The 16,224-nt window shown below is 47.4% G+C and overlaps 1 protein-coding gene across 1 annotated transcript in view; it reads right to left on the bottom strand.

The window, feature by feature from the left end:
- The window catches only part of VANGL1 (VANGL planar cell polarity protein 1), a 42,881-nt gene that overhangs the window by 2,978 nt on the left and 23,679 nt on the right, over positions 1–16,224 (bottom strand). Inside the window, exons 5-7 of the mRNA XM_052794179.1 lie at positions 6,675–6,808; positions 3,161–3,293; positions 885–1,119 (exon numbers count right to left, since the gene is read on the bottom strand). Of these exons, the coding sequence (XP_052650139.1) occupies positions 885–1,119; positions 3,161–3,293; positions 6,675–6,808 (502 nt within the window). The remainder of the gene's footprint in view (positions 1–884; positions 1,120–3,160; positions 3,294–6,674; positions 6,809–16,224) is intronic.

Below are 16,224 nucleotides of genomic sequence, written 5' to 3'. Positions count from 1 at the left end.
CAAGCTAAGGTAGAAAGCAGAGGTTTCCATGTTTGCAGCCTAAGGCTGCAAAACTGAAAGCAGAACACGGAACGCCGTTTGACAGTGCTTGTGTTTTAAAGTCTCCTTTGCAATCTTAATGGCAGCAGAACTCCCCCTTGCATACCTGGGTGAGGTCCCAGGTGGATCCCAGTGAGGGGATGCTAAGCCCCATCTCTTGACAGCATTTCTGCTCCTAGCGTAGTAAGTCTGGGGTAAATACCCCGGAGTAAATTCTCACATTTCTAACCCTTCTCTAGGATTGTGGGGTATTCTTAAAGGGGAAGGTCGAGAGTCAGAGAGGGATTGTGTGACCCATTTCCCTCATCATTCAGTCCCTCCCTGTGTCTGCAAGTCAACAGTCACAGTCAGGGCGTGAAGCAGCAAACTGACATTTGGCCAAGCGGTCCACGAATTAGAAACATTCAGACAGACAGGGATTTAGGCACTAATTAGAAGCAGTCCAAAATGCAGCACTGCAGAGGGGACAAAAAAACCAAACCAAACCAAAAATGGTCCTTTGCAGGTTGCCACCTGCATCATGCTGCTATACCATGAGCCACCTGGAAGAATTCCCTGTGACTCAAGGCCACCATCTCAAACACTTCTTTGGTACTCCTTTTGCTGAACTGGATATGAGAACAATTATCTCATAGGCACTTTCAGATAAACAGAGACAAAAGATGCTGTAGAGGAAACGTTACTTCCCTTTAAGACCTGAGGCAACCTACAATGCACTGATATCACAGGCAGCAACTATGAAAACCTCCACGCACCTCCCTTGACAATTTTGTGTTCTGCGTGCACACACAGATGTGCCATCCCTTTCTCCCTCCTTCTTGCAACAACATTAGAGAAAGCGTTACCTTTGGTGTCATGTTATTGGTGATGCAGAAGGACAAGTGTTGCAAGATGCTCTCCATGCTGTGGTACTGTTGCTGGCGGGTAGTGCGAAGGTACTTCTGCAGAGCTCTTGCCATGGACGGAAAGATTGCCTGGGCTGCTTCTCGGGGGTCCATCATCTCTCCTGGAGCTTTCTGCTGTTCCTCTGCCTGGAGGCGTTTGATGTGAGTGAAAGCCTCCTCTACTGCAACCACAAGCCTGCAGAAGGAAAATCAGGACAACAAGAGTCATAACAAGAGAAGTAGGATGGGTCTGTGGTTAAGGCAGAGCCTGGGAGTCAGGATTTACAAGCTCCTATTCCCATCTCTGCCACTGAGTCACTGCCTGCCATCAGGCAATCTACATAAAATCTTCTCTACTGACAGTCTGAGGGGTAGATAGCAGCTTTTCTTTCCTTGCCCAAGCCATCCAGCAACTGAGGATCATAAACCAGGATTAAGACTTTAAAAGCCTGAGTGTCGTACTTAGTTCTGCCAACACAGCATAAACATCAGCTACATGACTCAAACAAGACACAGCTGCCCTTGCGTTCAATGCATGTCTTTTAAAACAACGGTTCCAGCATACAGTACTGCAGTGTGAAGCATAAGGACGTGCAAGCAGTCAGGAATAGGCTGGCTATAAAAAAGCATAACCCAGGACACGGACTGTTACAAGACTATCTGTGCTCTCAAGCTGCAGTCTGCTCCGATTCACACCAACCAGGTACAGAACTTGTGCTGCCGAATGACTGCTCTGCACCCCTCCGCTGAACAGTGACGGGACTCCCGTCTTCGCTGCAGCTAGAGACATCCTCTGCAAACCATTCCTGTGTTGGCACAGGTGAGTAAACACCAAGACCACAACATAAAAAGGCAAACAGATGCCATACGGCGCTTGCAAGTTAACCGAGTACTAAGTAACATGTGAGGAGCCACGCTGCAGTTAGTGAGGAAAAAGCAACGATAATGAAAAAGTCACCCAACAAAACTCTTTTGCCCCTCCAGACAGGACTTGTTTCACACTAGATTTCCACTCAAGTCACCACCTACTGTCCACGCTGCCCTCAATATCCAAAGCATCTTAAAGCCAGGGGAAGCTGCCTCACGAGAGGCAGAGGTATAGCATACCACATTCAGACTATATACAAGGAACAACATGAGAAGCCCTGACCCCTGCCCATTTTGTTTAATTTGACTTGAGGGAGGTAGGGGGTGGAAATCAGTTTCTAATCTCCTCTTGTCTTTTTGTTGCAGCTCTAACCTTCCTCCTTTGAAACATCTGGCCTGATCTTCTAGTGACTGATTGTTTTCCTCTGACTAAGCAGCTGTTCTAACCAAACTCAGCAAGCAAGGGAGATGTGCCTGAGTTAGGATGCTACACTGCACGGAAAGAAAAGTTTAAGCTCCTGGTGCTCCGAGGCTGGAAGAGAGCCCAAAAGACAGTGGCTACAGAGCACAGGTCAGACTGAAGCAGGCTAGGTGGGGGACACGGTGCCAGCACTTTCCCAATGAAATATAAACTGCCAAAAGAAAACACAAAATGAGCCAGCTCCTTCCAGTTACGGCACAGTCCTTCTAAACACAGCTCAGTTCAGGGGTGCCTGTCCGCAAGCAACTTGCCTCAAACTGTTAGGTATGTTAACTACAAACTGTAATTAGGCTCCAGAGCAAATAGAGGCACTATCTCGGGTCACCTCAACAAAGCATCAACTCTGCAGCCTAAGTGTGACTGGCAGAAAACATACCTATGTTGCAAAATAAAACATAACCGCTTCTGGTCACGTCTTTCTTCCCCAACTCACTGAAAAGGGCAGTCAGACTGCCCCTTTCAGTAGTCTGCAAACACAAATATTCTTGCCCATGAACAGGCAACACCGAGTGCTCCACTGATCCTGTCCCTGGATTACTTGAGCTAAGACGACAAGCCTGAGCATGGGGGAAAATAATGGGATTTCCTACAGCAAGTAACTACAGATTTGTCAAGCACTGGACTGTTCCTTAATCCATGACATTGCATTAGCTTATCTGCATAATATACATGAGCTCTGCTTTACGCATGTTCTTCAGATAATTCCAGTTGCAAGCTGTCACCATCCCTTATACATCTGGGTTTCATATGCTGCTTTGATGTGACAGATTTACAACCAAGCCCCAGCCCTTAATCATGGGTCCCCCCTCTCGCCAGGCTTGGCAAGCCCCACGCGACTGAGCGCACAGCACCGAGGAGCGGCACAGCACCCAGGAAGGGACAGCTTTACCTTGCACGGCGTTTTTTCACTCGACGCTCGTGGTCAGCCTCTTCGTAGTAGAGCTCGTTGTGACTGGAGTCCCTGCGACGGGCTGCAGCTGCAATCATGGCACGAGACTGCCCCGACGCGTTGTTCCCTGGGCCTTCAGGATGCGAGGACGAGCAACAAGGAGACAAGAAAGGCAGCATTACTGCCACAGGACTGGGGCTGGGACAGACCAGCACCCCACAGCATCTGTCACAAGTGCTCTGGGGCTCCAGCCTTCCCAGCCAAACCTATAAACCCTTCCCCAGTCCTCAGGAGCTCTGGTAGAAACCCTGCTAGGCATAACGGGCTGAGAGGGGGCTTTAGCACACAGATGAGGGAAGTTAGTTGGGATGAAGGATCTCACGCAACATACACAAAGGCAGAGGTGAGGTGCACATGCCAAGGATGCAACTTACCACCCATTATATATGTTTTCAGTTTGAAGGCAAGGGCAGCTGGAACACACCGCATTTCAGCAACAAGACAGTGTGAGAGCACAAGAAGTGAGGAGTTGGAAAGAGGAGAAAGACAAACACAAGAACATCATGAGACATGGAGATGAATGAACAAAAGCCAAACTCCAGACAGTTACACACAGGGAGGAAAAACTGGATGCAGAGGCAGCAGGGTCACCTTTAGACAAAGCATAGAGTTTTCCACAAGGGTAGATGCTGTCCAAGCAGCAGTCCTGCAAATAGGGTAGGCTGGGGTCTGTATGTGTAGCAGCTTCTCATGGCACTCTGAGCAGCACCTGCCATTACAGTTTCTGTTGCTTTTAACAGATCCTACACAGCTACAGGAACAGTGAAGCTGCAATCTGCTCTGTAACACACGGTCAAGTGACAGAGCTGTCTACTACAAGACCTTAACTAGTGACCTTAAAATACAGTAGTAGGTTCTGCAGCTCCCCAATGAAGCTCACAGCTCTGGCTGTTCGGGCAGAGAGGAAAAAATGTTGCCCCAGAAGAGTCTACCAACCCTTCTACCTAGATAGAGGATAGAGGTGGGTCTACCCAGAGGGAAATAAGAGAAGTCTAGGACTGCCTCCAAACCACCAAGAGCTGCTTGTCTGACTAACTGCTCTGAAAATGCACACTCTCAACTGGCAGTGGTTAAGGCCAATCAATTGCACAGACATGCTTAACATTGTTCTCATGCAAGGGCAACTTCTATAATTTTTTCCTAAAAAGCACAAACCAGGTACCAAGCAGAAGCCTGAAGCGCAGCAGCGGGAAAGACAAGCATTCGCACAGCTTCTTAAGCATGTAAACACTTCAGATTTTGTTTGACAGCCCTAAAATGGAGGATATGACTCGAGGGAGACACTGTCTCCCAAACTTGGGTTAGAACTGTAATTTGCCTCATTGACTATGCCTGGCGACGAAAATCCTGGTTTTGAAGGTGAGCCTCCCCACTCTGTATAAAAGAGAGATTACAGCAAGATGTTTTTCCTTCCTGGCTACTCCGGTATCAAATACAAAAGCTGCCAACAAATTAGGCTGCCTTAATAGCATTACTGTCTTTTCACATGGAGGGTGTAAGAGACTGTCAGGATGCCAAGGTAAGCTGCAGCCAGAACTACAATCTGCTTTATAAAATGGACGGGAATCTTCTTAAGGACATGCCTCTAAGCCTGAGATTTCCACGTCCGCAAAGGCAGCGGCATTGCACAAGGAACAGCCCAGGCAATCGGTACTGCCCCGGAAAGGAAGGCACAAGTTTTCAGCTCCCAGCAGGTTCATGAGCTTGACAATTGGAAAGGCCTGCCAGCCACATCTGGAGCTTGCTTCTGGTTCCTTTTCTTCCAACAAAGTTTTGTGAGCTAGCACCTCCTAAACTACTAACGCTACCAGACCAGCAGTTTCTCCTCCAAGCTTGGGAGTCCCAACATCCCAGCAGGTGCTGCAGGAACAGAGACCCTGCCACCTCCTGAAGAGATGCTGCAGCGCAGGAGAAGACAAGCGAGCTAGCAACGAGAATGGCATGTCCTGCAGCCAGCCTGGCAGGCGGTTGGGTTTGAATGGTGTGCGGACACCTGTAGGATTGGGAAGCCCTCGCTTTCCACACACCAGGCCTCACTGAGCAGCTGGAATGAAAGATTTCACCTCTAGAAAAGTGCAGAGCAAGTCTGTTTGCTTCCCCTCTCTAACTCAACTCGTTCTCTCCCACCTCAGTGCTTCTTCACTCCAGATAGCAGGGGACACACGATGGGCAAGCCTGCCCCTCTCCCTCCCCCCTGCCTCCACCTTTCCCCTTCCTCTTTCAGGATGGGGACATCCCACTGTAAGGATCTAAACCTCCAATTAATTCTACAGACTCAGGAGTGCTGCATCAGGTTTGGGAAAGCATTTAGAATAAGGTCTTTTAAACTTCTGAAGTCATGAAAAATTAAAAAAAATAAAATAAAACCCCACACCCATAAGGCACTGAAACTTTGCTGAAAGCAAAACAATCATGTCTCATGTTTTTCCATGTGACAGATATTCTTCATATTTCAGTCTCCACACCCTGCATGCAGAGCCACCTTGCCCAGCTAAGTTCCTTCGGTCCCTTCTCCCTTCCAGCTCTCAAAGCCTTTCAATACTAATGCATTCACAGGCAGGATGTGCCTTACCACATCTTGTCACAGGACTTCAGCCATCCTTCACCATAAAAGCTTCCCTACACAACTTCAGCTCTTCCATCAAAGGAATGTGCACTTTTGTAAAGGCTGTGATGGCTGGGCACACCCTGCTTATCAAGCCTAGCTTTCACTGATAGGGTTTAAGAGCGTCAAATGATTAAGTCCAGTTTTCACTGCTTTGAGTGTCTACAGGGATCCACCCATCCACCCTCCCACAGGCCTCTTTAAAGCCCAAAAGTTTGAAACAGGTCTGTAGAATGGCAAAGCTTAAGGGGGATAGTTACAGGTCTCTGAATTTCCACGAACTGCTTAGCATCACGATGACTTGGGAGCATGGCCATGCGTAAGCCAGGCATAGCTAATTTAGTGCTAAGGCTGCAGGCTGACGAGCGTTGCTTTCACTGGCAACTGCTGCTTACACAGTTGCTTCTTCCCACATTGATATCAACCTCCTTCACTTTCCCGAAGGCTGCCTGCGGAAGCAGCACAATAAAAAACCGGGGAACTCATTTAGGTTAAAAGTTGTGTTTATTGTACTATCACAACCAAGGAGATGACCCAAAGGGTGACAAAAAGCAGAGGCTGCCTAAAACAAGCAGTGGTGCCGAAAAGTCCTTGTCAAGCCACGTAATAATTAAACCTGACCCAAAACTTGGCCATTTCACCTGGCAAAGACAAAAGCCTTATTGTGGGCTAAACACATCTGTAAAGTCATCTGGAACCGGCAAACTCAGCACTGTTAGGAAGATTTCCAGCAAGAGACAAGGATTTGGCAAAGCAAAAAGGTGAGAATGTGTGCATAACAAAGCATAAAGCCAGCCCAGCCCTTCCCCATCCCACCCAGTCTCAGAGACTACATTTTACCTCACCTACCATCAACATTGTAGACTTTCAGGCCAGCCATGTGCTTGGCTGCACGGGATTTGGAGGCTGTTAACAAGGCTGGGTTGTAGACTGTGAAATCTTTGTAGTAATTTTCCAGAACCACCAGTGCAGCTCGCTGGATGCTAGGGAAAAAAGAAAAAAAACAAGACAAAACCCCCCAAAATGCAACAAGTTCTTTTGTTTCCTTAAAATAAAAAAAAAAAAAAAAAAAAGAAGAAGAAATAGCCACATTATTTGGAACAGGGTTGTCACGCCCACAGAATTGTGCAATACACAGAATATTAATTACTCTCTCTAGGACCTGAATTTCATTTGGGACGCAAGATAAACGTCTCTGCCGTCACCTCAATAGGAGGATGACAGGAAATCCCTAAACAAGGGCAGCACATAAACTGAAGCACTAGGCTGCCTGCACTATGGGAAAACACAGAACAGGAGCTCAGCCCGCCTCGGCGCTACGATAGCTGTGGACACCTTGCCCAGGCTGAGGATCAGAGCACCACGCTGGTTTTGCTGTAGCTGGTCAGCCTAGATGGAGGGACCAACTCAGGATGGATGCTTTTCCCTTTGAGTCATTTCCAGCCGCACCTCACAGCTCCTCAGATCTCCTCCATCCAAACACTGACAAGAGCCCAATCTCTTCAAGCTTTCACAGCAAGATAAGATCGCTGCCTGAGGAGTATGGCTGCCGGAGAAGGGATTACCTCAGTATTGCTTGTTAAATCCCAGACGAGGGACAGAATAAAGAGCAGTGACACTCCCTCCATCCCTTTGAAGGGATGCCTCTACCTAAAACGATGACACATGGGAGCAAAACAGCACACGCGCCAGCAGCAGGAAAGGCTCAACCCAGAGGTATCTTCCTTTGCAATCATTTCGACAACAGAGAGAGATGTCTTTAGGCACTGCTACCAACAAATAGGACAGTATTTCAAAACAAGCCAGAGCTACGGTGTTTAAAAATGCCAACACACTTGCGGGATCTAGGACATAGCTCTCTCCACGTTGTTCTGGCTGCATGCTGCAACGTGGCATCCGGCTGGCAGTAGTATTCTTAGCAAATCACCAAGATCACCGATTCAGCCAGCTGGAGTTTGCCAAGAACCCACACTTAATTTCATTTTGAACCCACAAAAATTATAAGGGAACTGCCAACACATTTGTTGCCAGTTAATTGTAAAGTTCACACTTACCAACAAAGCCTCTCCTAAGGAAAGCAACCAAGTATTCTCACACATGTTACAACACAGGAAGAAAACATTACAAGGATGGTACGTGGGAAAAAAAGACATCAACAAATTAAGACCTAAATTCAATTCTCAGCACTACCACTGATTCAACGCGCACTCCCAGAGGAGCATTTTAAATTTTCCTGTGCCTTGTGCTATATTAAACTCCTGCATCACACCCCAGTAATTTAAACACACACCCCCCCTCTGCCATCCTCGTTCTCCAGCTGCCCCCCTCCCACTGATCAGTGAATTAAGCATAGATGCCAGCCCATTCACGAGATTCTGAGACAGAAGAACAAACCCAGACTTGTTCACCATGTACCTTCATCAGTCAGAGTTATGGTACAGTGCCATATATTTCATTAGCTGTATACCTTTAAGATGATGAATTTAGCTTTTGAAGCAAATTCCATCTTTAGGACCGTTTGGCAGGGTCTTTTGCATCCAGCTAGAGCATCTTAAAGAAGCTTTATCTTTCAGGCGCTGGTCCTTCATATTTCCTCGTATCAGGTTTGTTAAAAGCAACTCCATTTAAGCATTCAGCTACCGATATGTAATCAAAAGCCACTGTTTAATCAAGGAAATAATTTTCCTTTAATGAAGCAGTACAGACTGACCCACTGCCACACACACGTAGGCGCTGACACAGAACAAGTGAAAGCCAGTTTATTTCTCCCTACCAGACTTCTGATTTCTACTGTGAATTTGCTGCAGCTTAAAAACAAAATTTCGTAAAAGAAGTCATGCGGCAGCAGCACATATTCCCCCTTCTGACTGCATTCAAACATGACTGAGTTTTTCCACGTCTGCTTCCCAGGAAGGTAAAACTCCATAGAGTTTCATCTCAAAATGCAACGTTTGGAAAACTAGGACCAACTAAAAACAAGAAGATAAAACCGAACAGAGTTATACTCTGCTAATACACTGCACTCATTTCAGACAGCGTTGGGACTTCCATCCCAGCAGTGGGAAATGTTTGGGAGGTGCCCCATTGACCAACTAGTTCTATTAGAACAAAACATAGTGCATCGCAGGACAGAATAAATTGTTTTAATACATACACATTTTCCCTGGACCCCACAGAGAATGTTATCATCAGCATGCCAGTTTTCCCCACCCACTACCCCTTCCATCCCCTCACTAAATCTACCCCACCAATTCATTGGCACACGCACCCAAAATCCAAACACAATAAAGCTTTTATATTGCAATAAACAACCATTATTGCCCTGAAAATTAAAGCCCAGCCATTTTTTGCTGATGCAAATCTAGTACAGGCTCAGTCCCACATATGAGATACCCCAATCACAGTGGGTCTGCTCTTTAGGGAGCGAATTGTAATAAACATCAGTTTCCTAAATTTCTACCAGCCCATTTCTGTCTCCCATGTAGTCCATCCTAAGCGTTGCAGGTTAGGAAGACAGCTGTATTGCGACTCTTCAAATTCTCTTAAAGAAAAAAAAAAATTAAAGAGAAGATGCTGCAGACAAGAAAATTAGAAGGGTCACAATAATTAGCAAGAGCGAGGAGAAGGCTGCTGAATCAGAGCCTTCTGGGCCGTGTTGCTCAACCTCTTCACCCACATCAAGGGGAAGCCTCACCCTGCAAAGTGCAGGACAGCCAGCCCTGCCCCATGCGGGAGCTGCAAAGCAACAAGAACCACCACTCCCCCCAAAAAGACACAGCTGTCCCAAACATGGCAGAAAGGGACCCAACACACTTGTGCAACAAAACCTGCAAGGAGGAGGGTAACCTCAAGCAAATAAGCATCCAGAGGATGCCCTGAGGAGCGAGTAGGAGCAAAGCAAAATGCTAAGGAAGCCTGCTTTCTGTCTCCCGACAGAAATTCAGGTTTTTTGGGACTTTCCACTGCAGGGCAGACCCTCTGCTGCCTTGCAAGCAAGGTGAAGTGGCTGCAGCAAGCCTCCTCTCCACCCACACGCCAGCTCCAAGGGGAATGGAAACTGGCAGCCTTCCCAGAGCCCGCGTTCGGAGGCTGTTTCCTTGCAGCAGTGTCTCAGGAGGAGTTCAGTACCATGTCGGTCACTGCATTCATTCACCCCACCCTTCAGCTAACTGAGGCTTTCCTTGCGTTTATGATTTTAGAAGAATGGCGAGGGGCAGGAAGAAAACGAAAAGAAAGTTTCAATACTTAATTGCCTGTTTGGAGAAGGTCAGAGTGAGCATCCTCCTCATGTCCTACGAAGAGGATCTGGCAGCCCAATATATTTCAGGGATTGTAACAAACTACCAGAATACAGAAAAGCGTATCAGGACACGAAAAGCATTTTCATGCAACAGTTCAGACTCAAAACTTATGACATGAGAAAAAGCCTCTTGCACAGGCCAGTGGCCTACTGGAAACCCAGTTTTCCTTGTAGGCAATAGCAGTAAGGGTCTACGTTTCGTTGCTTTGCATTTTGTGTAGTTGGAGGGTTGCTTTTTTTTTCTTTAAATTATTATTACTACCCTGAAGAAGGCCATGTCACAGCATGCTGCCAAGAGGGAAAGCAAACAACCAGACCCAACAGAAGCGCAGGGTACCTCAGTGGCATTTGGCAGCAGAGAAATGCAGAGACCTTTACAAACAGTAATGAATTAACTTTTACAGGGCATCCAAGGAAGTGGAGGAGGGGACTACGTGACACAAAGGCAGCAACTATCGCCAATTTTTTTCTCTCAAAAGGTAAGTCAGGAACAGTTTTGCCTGAATACTTGCTGCTACACAGAATTTCGATATCTGAGATCTTGCCATACTCTGTAGCTCAGAGCCCATTTTGACTTTGTACTTTCCTTCTGTGACACAGCTACACCAATACTGAAATTGGCTTTTTTAGACGACTTCCAGGAAAACAAGCCAGTGCTATACTGAAGCAAAGCACAAGGAAAGAAGCCTGTTTATAATATCAAAATACTGGCTTTGGGCCATGCTCGTTTCTAGAAAAAGCGTTTCGAGTCTTCTGAAGCAGTGAGGAAGGGTTAGTGAAAAAGAAAATAAGGAGAAGAAAAAAAAAAAAAGATGGAAGCCACACCTCTACACCCAATGTTGCCATTGGACACACTACGGTCAAACCCAGCAGGCTGCAGCAGCTGTCATTCACATGGTTTTAGCAGTTTTGTGCTTTACTGCTAAGCTAGAAATGTAGCCTGTCATGGCACTATACCAACGATCAGCTAGGTGCTGTTAATCATCAAAGGCAGAGGAGTGCCTCATGCTTTTGGAACACATACAGATATAAATATGCATCCAGAAAGAGCTGAGCTGTTTGCTGCCAGAGCACCCACTTCCTTACCTTGCTATGGATGCAAATCCTGCAGCATCAGAGTTTAAGGTGAGCCACACACTTAAAATCCACAGGGATAGTCAGAGAGGCCTGATCACTGCTGTGCTAATTGAGGGCTGAGGGCAAAGGAAGCTTGGGATTATTTAATCAAATGGTTCCCAACACAGACTCCTCTCCTCCAAACAACATTTTTTTTTTATGTTCTTCAAAACAGACACAGCATGAAAACAAGCCAAGGTCTCTGGGCACACAAAATACATGCCACAGCCAGTTGGGAAGCTTTGGTGCCCCAAAGAGAAGCTGAGCAAGAATTGCACAAAGCAACCTTCCACACAGAGCCAGCTTTGCCTTTCCAGCAGTCTCCAGCCTACAACTGCAGCAAGCTTATCTACTGCAAAGATGCTGAGGTCTCCTGGAACACTGAGAGGCTCATCCACAGCACTTCTTACTCCCTAGCAGTGCTGTCAGCTCACACCGAACAGGCTCAGAAAACTTCTGCGCCTTCCCAGAAGCACCCTACAATCACATCTCCCTCCCAGAAAATCCCTTTCCTTCACATACTCTTTTGCTAGGCACAGAGCTGGGGCTCAAGTTCCTGGTCCTTCACCACACTTGACTGCTCTTACAAAGCAAAGTCACCAGGACCACAGCCTTGGAAACAAAACTGGAAATAGACAATTGAAATTGAAATGCTTCCCGCACCAACATCCCTGCTGAAAATAGTTACAGAAGGTATTTCTACCATCCTCTACACAGACTTGCTACCCTGCTCTGCCTTCCATAGCTAGAGGTGAGGCCAGCGCAGGCTGCCCAGACAGATGCTCCCCGGGCAGCAGTGCCACCCCAGAGGCCGTCTCCTGCATCTGGCACAGCACGGGGGATTTGGTACTCGCTGTCCTTCCCAAGCAGCACCTTGGAGCAAGGCTCCTGAGAGGACTGAGGTTGTGCACAAGCGCTTTGTAGCGCCGGCAGTAGTACCAATGCCTTAGCTACAGTTTTGTCCTCTCCAGTAAACAGAGCTGGAGTCAGATCTCAGCAGAGATGCCAAGACAAGGAACTCCTTCAGCAGCTGTGGCCAAACAAGCAGAGCAGAAAAATGCCTTTTGATCGTCGTAACTACAACAGCATTTCAGTTTGCTAGAGTCAAGAGAACAAGACCACAGCCCCTAGGAACAGGAAAACCACATTTTCTTGTCAGACAACCACAACTGAAGTCTCCGCTCGGCTAAGGCAGGCAAGAGCAATCCTCGCCCTCCCCGGAACAGGCACCGGGTGACTGGGATGCAGCAAGTTTGTTTTAGACACCCGACTTCTGGCATTTGGTCAGGCAGGGAAAAGAATTTGCAAGGTCAAGCCTTTATCAGGGAAAGGAAGGAAACCTCAGACAGTAACAGGTTGTCACTGTGATGGCAGCATGGCTGCTGCCCCTATGGAAGTGAACATCCATCCATTAATGGTGCAATTTATATGGAGCCCAAACACATACAGGGTTTGTCCCACAGTTTTGCAGCAACCAGTCCCCATCTGTTCTCTCCCCTCCCAGCCTTTTTAAAAAAAATAAAAGAACATGAATTTAAGCGTGTCCCCACCCATCCAACACTGGACATCTGAACAACTGTCACATGAATGTTCCAAGTTTAAGGAGAGCACCAGCCCGGTTTCCAGCCGCACATCTTCCCTTTTCTGCCCTGCATGGTCCAAGACACTGTGCTCTCCAACACACACATTCTACGCCAAGTCTCATGTTTCCTAAGACAAAAAAACAGAATCAACACACCAGCTGAGCAATACAGTAGTTCACTGCTGATGCAGAAAGGATTTCAACTTACAGATTTTCTGAATGAGAGAGGGAGAGTAGGATTCATTTTCAGGTTGGTTTTTTTGTGTGTTTTCCTCAACAGCAGCCTAGCCAAAACCCTCCAGTATGGATGAAAAAGAAAATGACCCCTGCAAGTCTACTACAAATGTTGCTGTTATGTTCGAATCTTTTTATTTGGAAGACAAGCTGTGAGTATGGAACGAGAGCTTTAAAACAGAGTATTTTACAGGAGGGTATGACCAAACTTGGGGGGTGGGGGGGCAGAAATCCACTCCTTTATGTCATACGACCCAAACAAGCTACTTATTTAAGCCTCCCTGAAGAACCCTATAAAAGTATTCCCAGGCGAGTACTAAGAAGATGCTGCTACAGAAGTAGAGAGTGCTAAGTTTTAGCAAGCAACTATAAAATCCCAGTAAACCCACAGGCATGCTCCCATTGCAATTCTCCTTCTGAGAAACTTTCCAGCCTGATACTTCAGGAAGTTAACTGGTCTTTAGGGTACCAGCATATGGGCTGAATGTTTTTCCCAGTCACATTCATTGGTAGAACTTCAAATTTCAATGAATGCTTTCCCAACAGCCACGCTGCCCTTGCTTCCACTTCCAACAGCTGAAGGCGGCAGCTCGTATAATTAACTAGGACAAAAACCCAAGACACTAGTGGTGATATATAGCGAGAAGGAAGAGGAGGAGGAGGAGGAGAGCACAATCCTCTCACTTGAAATGCGGTCCCAAAGATCCGGTAATATGATTTACCAGGAAAACACAGTCACTGTGTTGAGGTCAGATACTGTGACAGCACCACACTTCCCTTCCTCAGTAACACAGTGAACATGTCATTTCACAGTATACAGTGCCAAGGGAGGCAAAGATCATAGGGACACTTGTTACCCCCATCATATTCAACAGACAGAAAATGAAATAAGAAACAAGCTGCAAAAGCCTAACATGAGTTTTAGAAACAATGGAGGTCCCAGAGCACCAGAAGAGCTTCCTATGGGAGGCAGGGGGACACTTCACAAGAAAGGAAAGACTTAAGCCCTTGCTGAGCCTAAGCTTCTTCCCAGGTTCACTGTATGCAATTCTAGGATGCCTTATTGCAATGGGTCAGCCTAGGTAACCAGAAAGGCTGTCTTCCAGCCCCCTCACAGACTAGCCAAGGGGAGTTCGTTAGCATGCGGCAAAGATACATTGCACTGATTACCTCAGCCCATCCACTGGAACGGGTACGTGAGCGTACAACAAGAGCAGCTTCAGGGGCTGCATCTGAAAGAGCAGCTTGTGAAAGTCTGAGCATGCGGCACAACAAACCTCTCCCCCAGAAGGCTGAAGAAGCCAGCTGCCAGGAGAGCGGGCTCCAAAGCAAACCACTCGCATCCTCCTACGCCAAGACCGCCTCTCCAAGAGGAACAGTGTGTGCGGGTGGGTGTTTTCAAGCACTTACTCACCATGCAGATACCTAGCAGAACCACTAAATCTAAACGGTATAGCGCACGGATTAGCCAGTGGACAAGAGCAGCTTTCAGGCACTAACAGCTTGGGCTGGATTTTAACCAGTTCCTCGCACACCAATAACCACACGCAGATGCCCCAACAGCTCTCAAACTAGAGGCATCCACTTCCCTTTGATCATATACAACACATTCAGACAGGCAAAAGCACTACCTTCTCATCAAGCAGAGTGCAAGCCCCTGCTACCAGCACCTCATTGCCCCAGGGTCTGCTGCGATGCAGAGAAGAAAGATGAGAGCAAAGGAGCTGCCTGTGCCGAGCCGTGTATCTGCCATGTCCTAGACACCCACAGCAAACCAAACCAACGCCTGGCCAGACATGCACCCCTCAAGCCCAGCCCAGCACCCTCAGGAACCGGTAATAGTTGAATCGGATGGATCTGGAGAGCAGAAGCTACTGGATCCACGCGCTAGAGCTCAGAAATGGTTTTCCGAGTGCACTGCCAGCACACCAAGCAGTCTGCCTCCACGCCGCAATTTTGCAAAGTGGTGGGGTATCCTCAAGGGAGCTAGCGAGAATACTAACTTGCTTATTTAGGAGAAAAAAAAAAAAATCAACTACCATCTGCTCACAGTGAAGCAAAACCAAAGCTGTGAAAAGCTTCCTTTATCTGTTGAGCAAATTGGCAGGTTGGGAAGGAGGGCAGTGAGAGAAAGAGCACAAAGGGGACAACTTAAGTGAACATATGATGGGAGGAAGCTGCTGTCAAGCCGTCCCCACAAACCTGCACAGCATGGCAGATACAGGCACACCAGAGAGATGCAGGTGCTGACAAAGCAGGGGCAAGCCAGCTTCCCCGGGCACCTGGGGGTGTTGCACCCAGCTGCCACCAGCCCAAGCAGGCTCCGCTTGTCCACACCCAACACGACACAGACCCATGACCAATCTGAGAGTGTCAGGGACAATGCTGAAGTCTATCTTACAGATAACAATTTCCACAGCTGAGCAGACTATTGAGGCCAACGAGCCCTGCGGAAGGAGACCTGCATGGCTCAAGACAATAATTTAGAGTCCAGTCTCACAGCTGGAGATACGACTCTACACCAAGACCACAGCAATGAGCTGCCATCCATGTGGTACACAGTGTCTGGCTCTGCACCTTAAGAGACATTGCCTGGGGCAAGAGACCTGTCCCTCATGCTTGGGCCACAGCTGGTCCCCTGTAGGCCTGCCGGGTAGCAGAGGAGAAGCAAGGACTCGAGGGTCTCCTTTCCCCAAGCTCAGCAGAGGAGCACACTTTTGCAGACAGAGCCATGCACCACCAAGGACTGCTCCTGCTCTGCAGGCAGACTGCAGCAACGCATATGCACAATCTGTCTCCTCATGCAGGCAGCAGCAGGATCGCTTTCAATTAAACCATCACTGCCATGAGACGATGCTGTCCTGCCTCTTTCCCTCTGCTCCATCGCACCTTTCTTATGCCACCATAAGCCTTTGTAACCCTTAAGCACCAGAAGGACAGTTAAAAAGACTGCAGAAACTGAGCTGGGCTAAATAACCCAGGAAGAAAGATACACAAACTATAAAGCTACATAGATAATATAGAGATGTAAGTTACTAGTTCCATGATTCAGATCCCTGTGCAACCAGACAAGATTTCTTTGGGAGGGGTGAGGAAGGATCAGACCGTTGACAGGGTATTTTTTGCAGTAGCATTAGTTTAAGTGATGTGAAACTATGATCAAACAT

Source organism: Harpia harpyja, chromosome 8 (assembly GCF_026419915.1).
Source record: "Harpia harpyja isolate bHarHar1 chromosome 8, bHarHar1 primary haplotype, whole genome shotgun sequence".
Taxonomy (NCBI): Eukaryota; Metazoa; Chordata; class Aves; order Accipitriformes; family Accipitridae; genus Harpia; species Harpia harpyja.
Note: the sequence above shows the minus strand (reverse complement) of the source record. Positions and strands in the feature narration are given on the sequence as shown.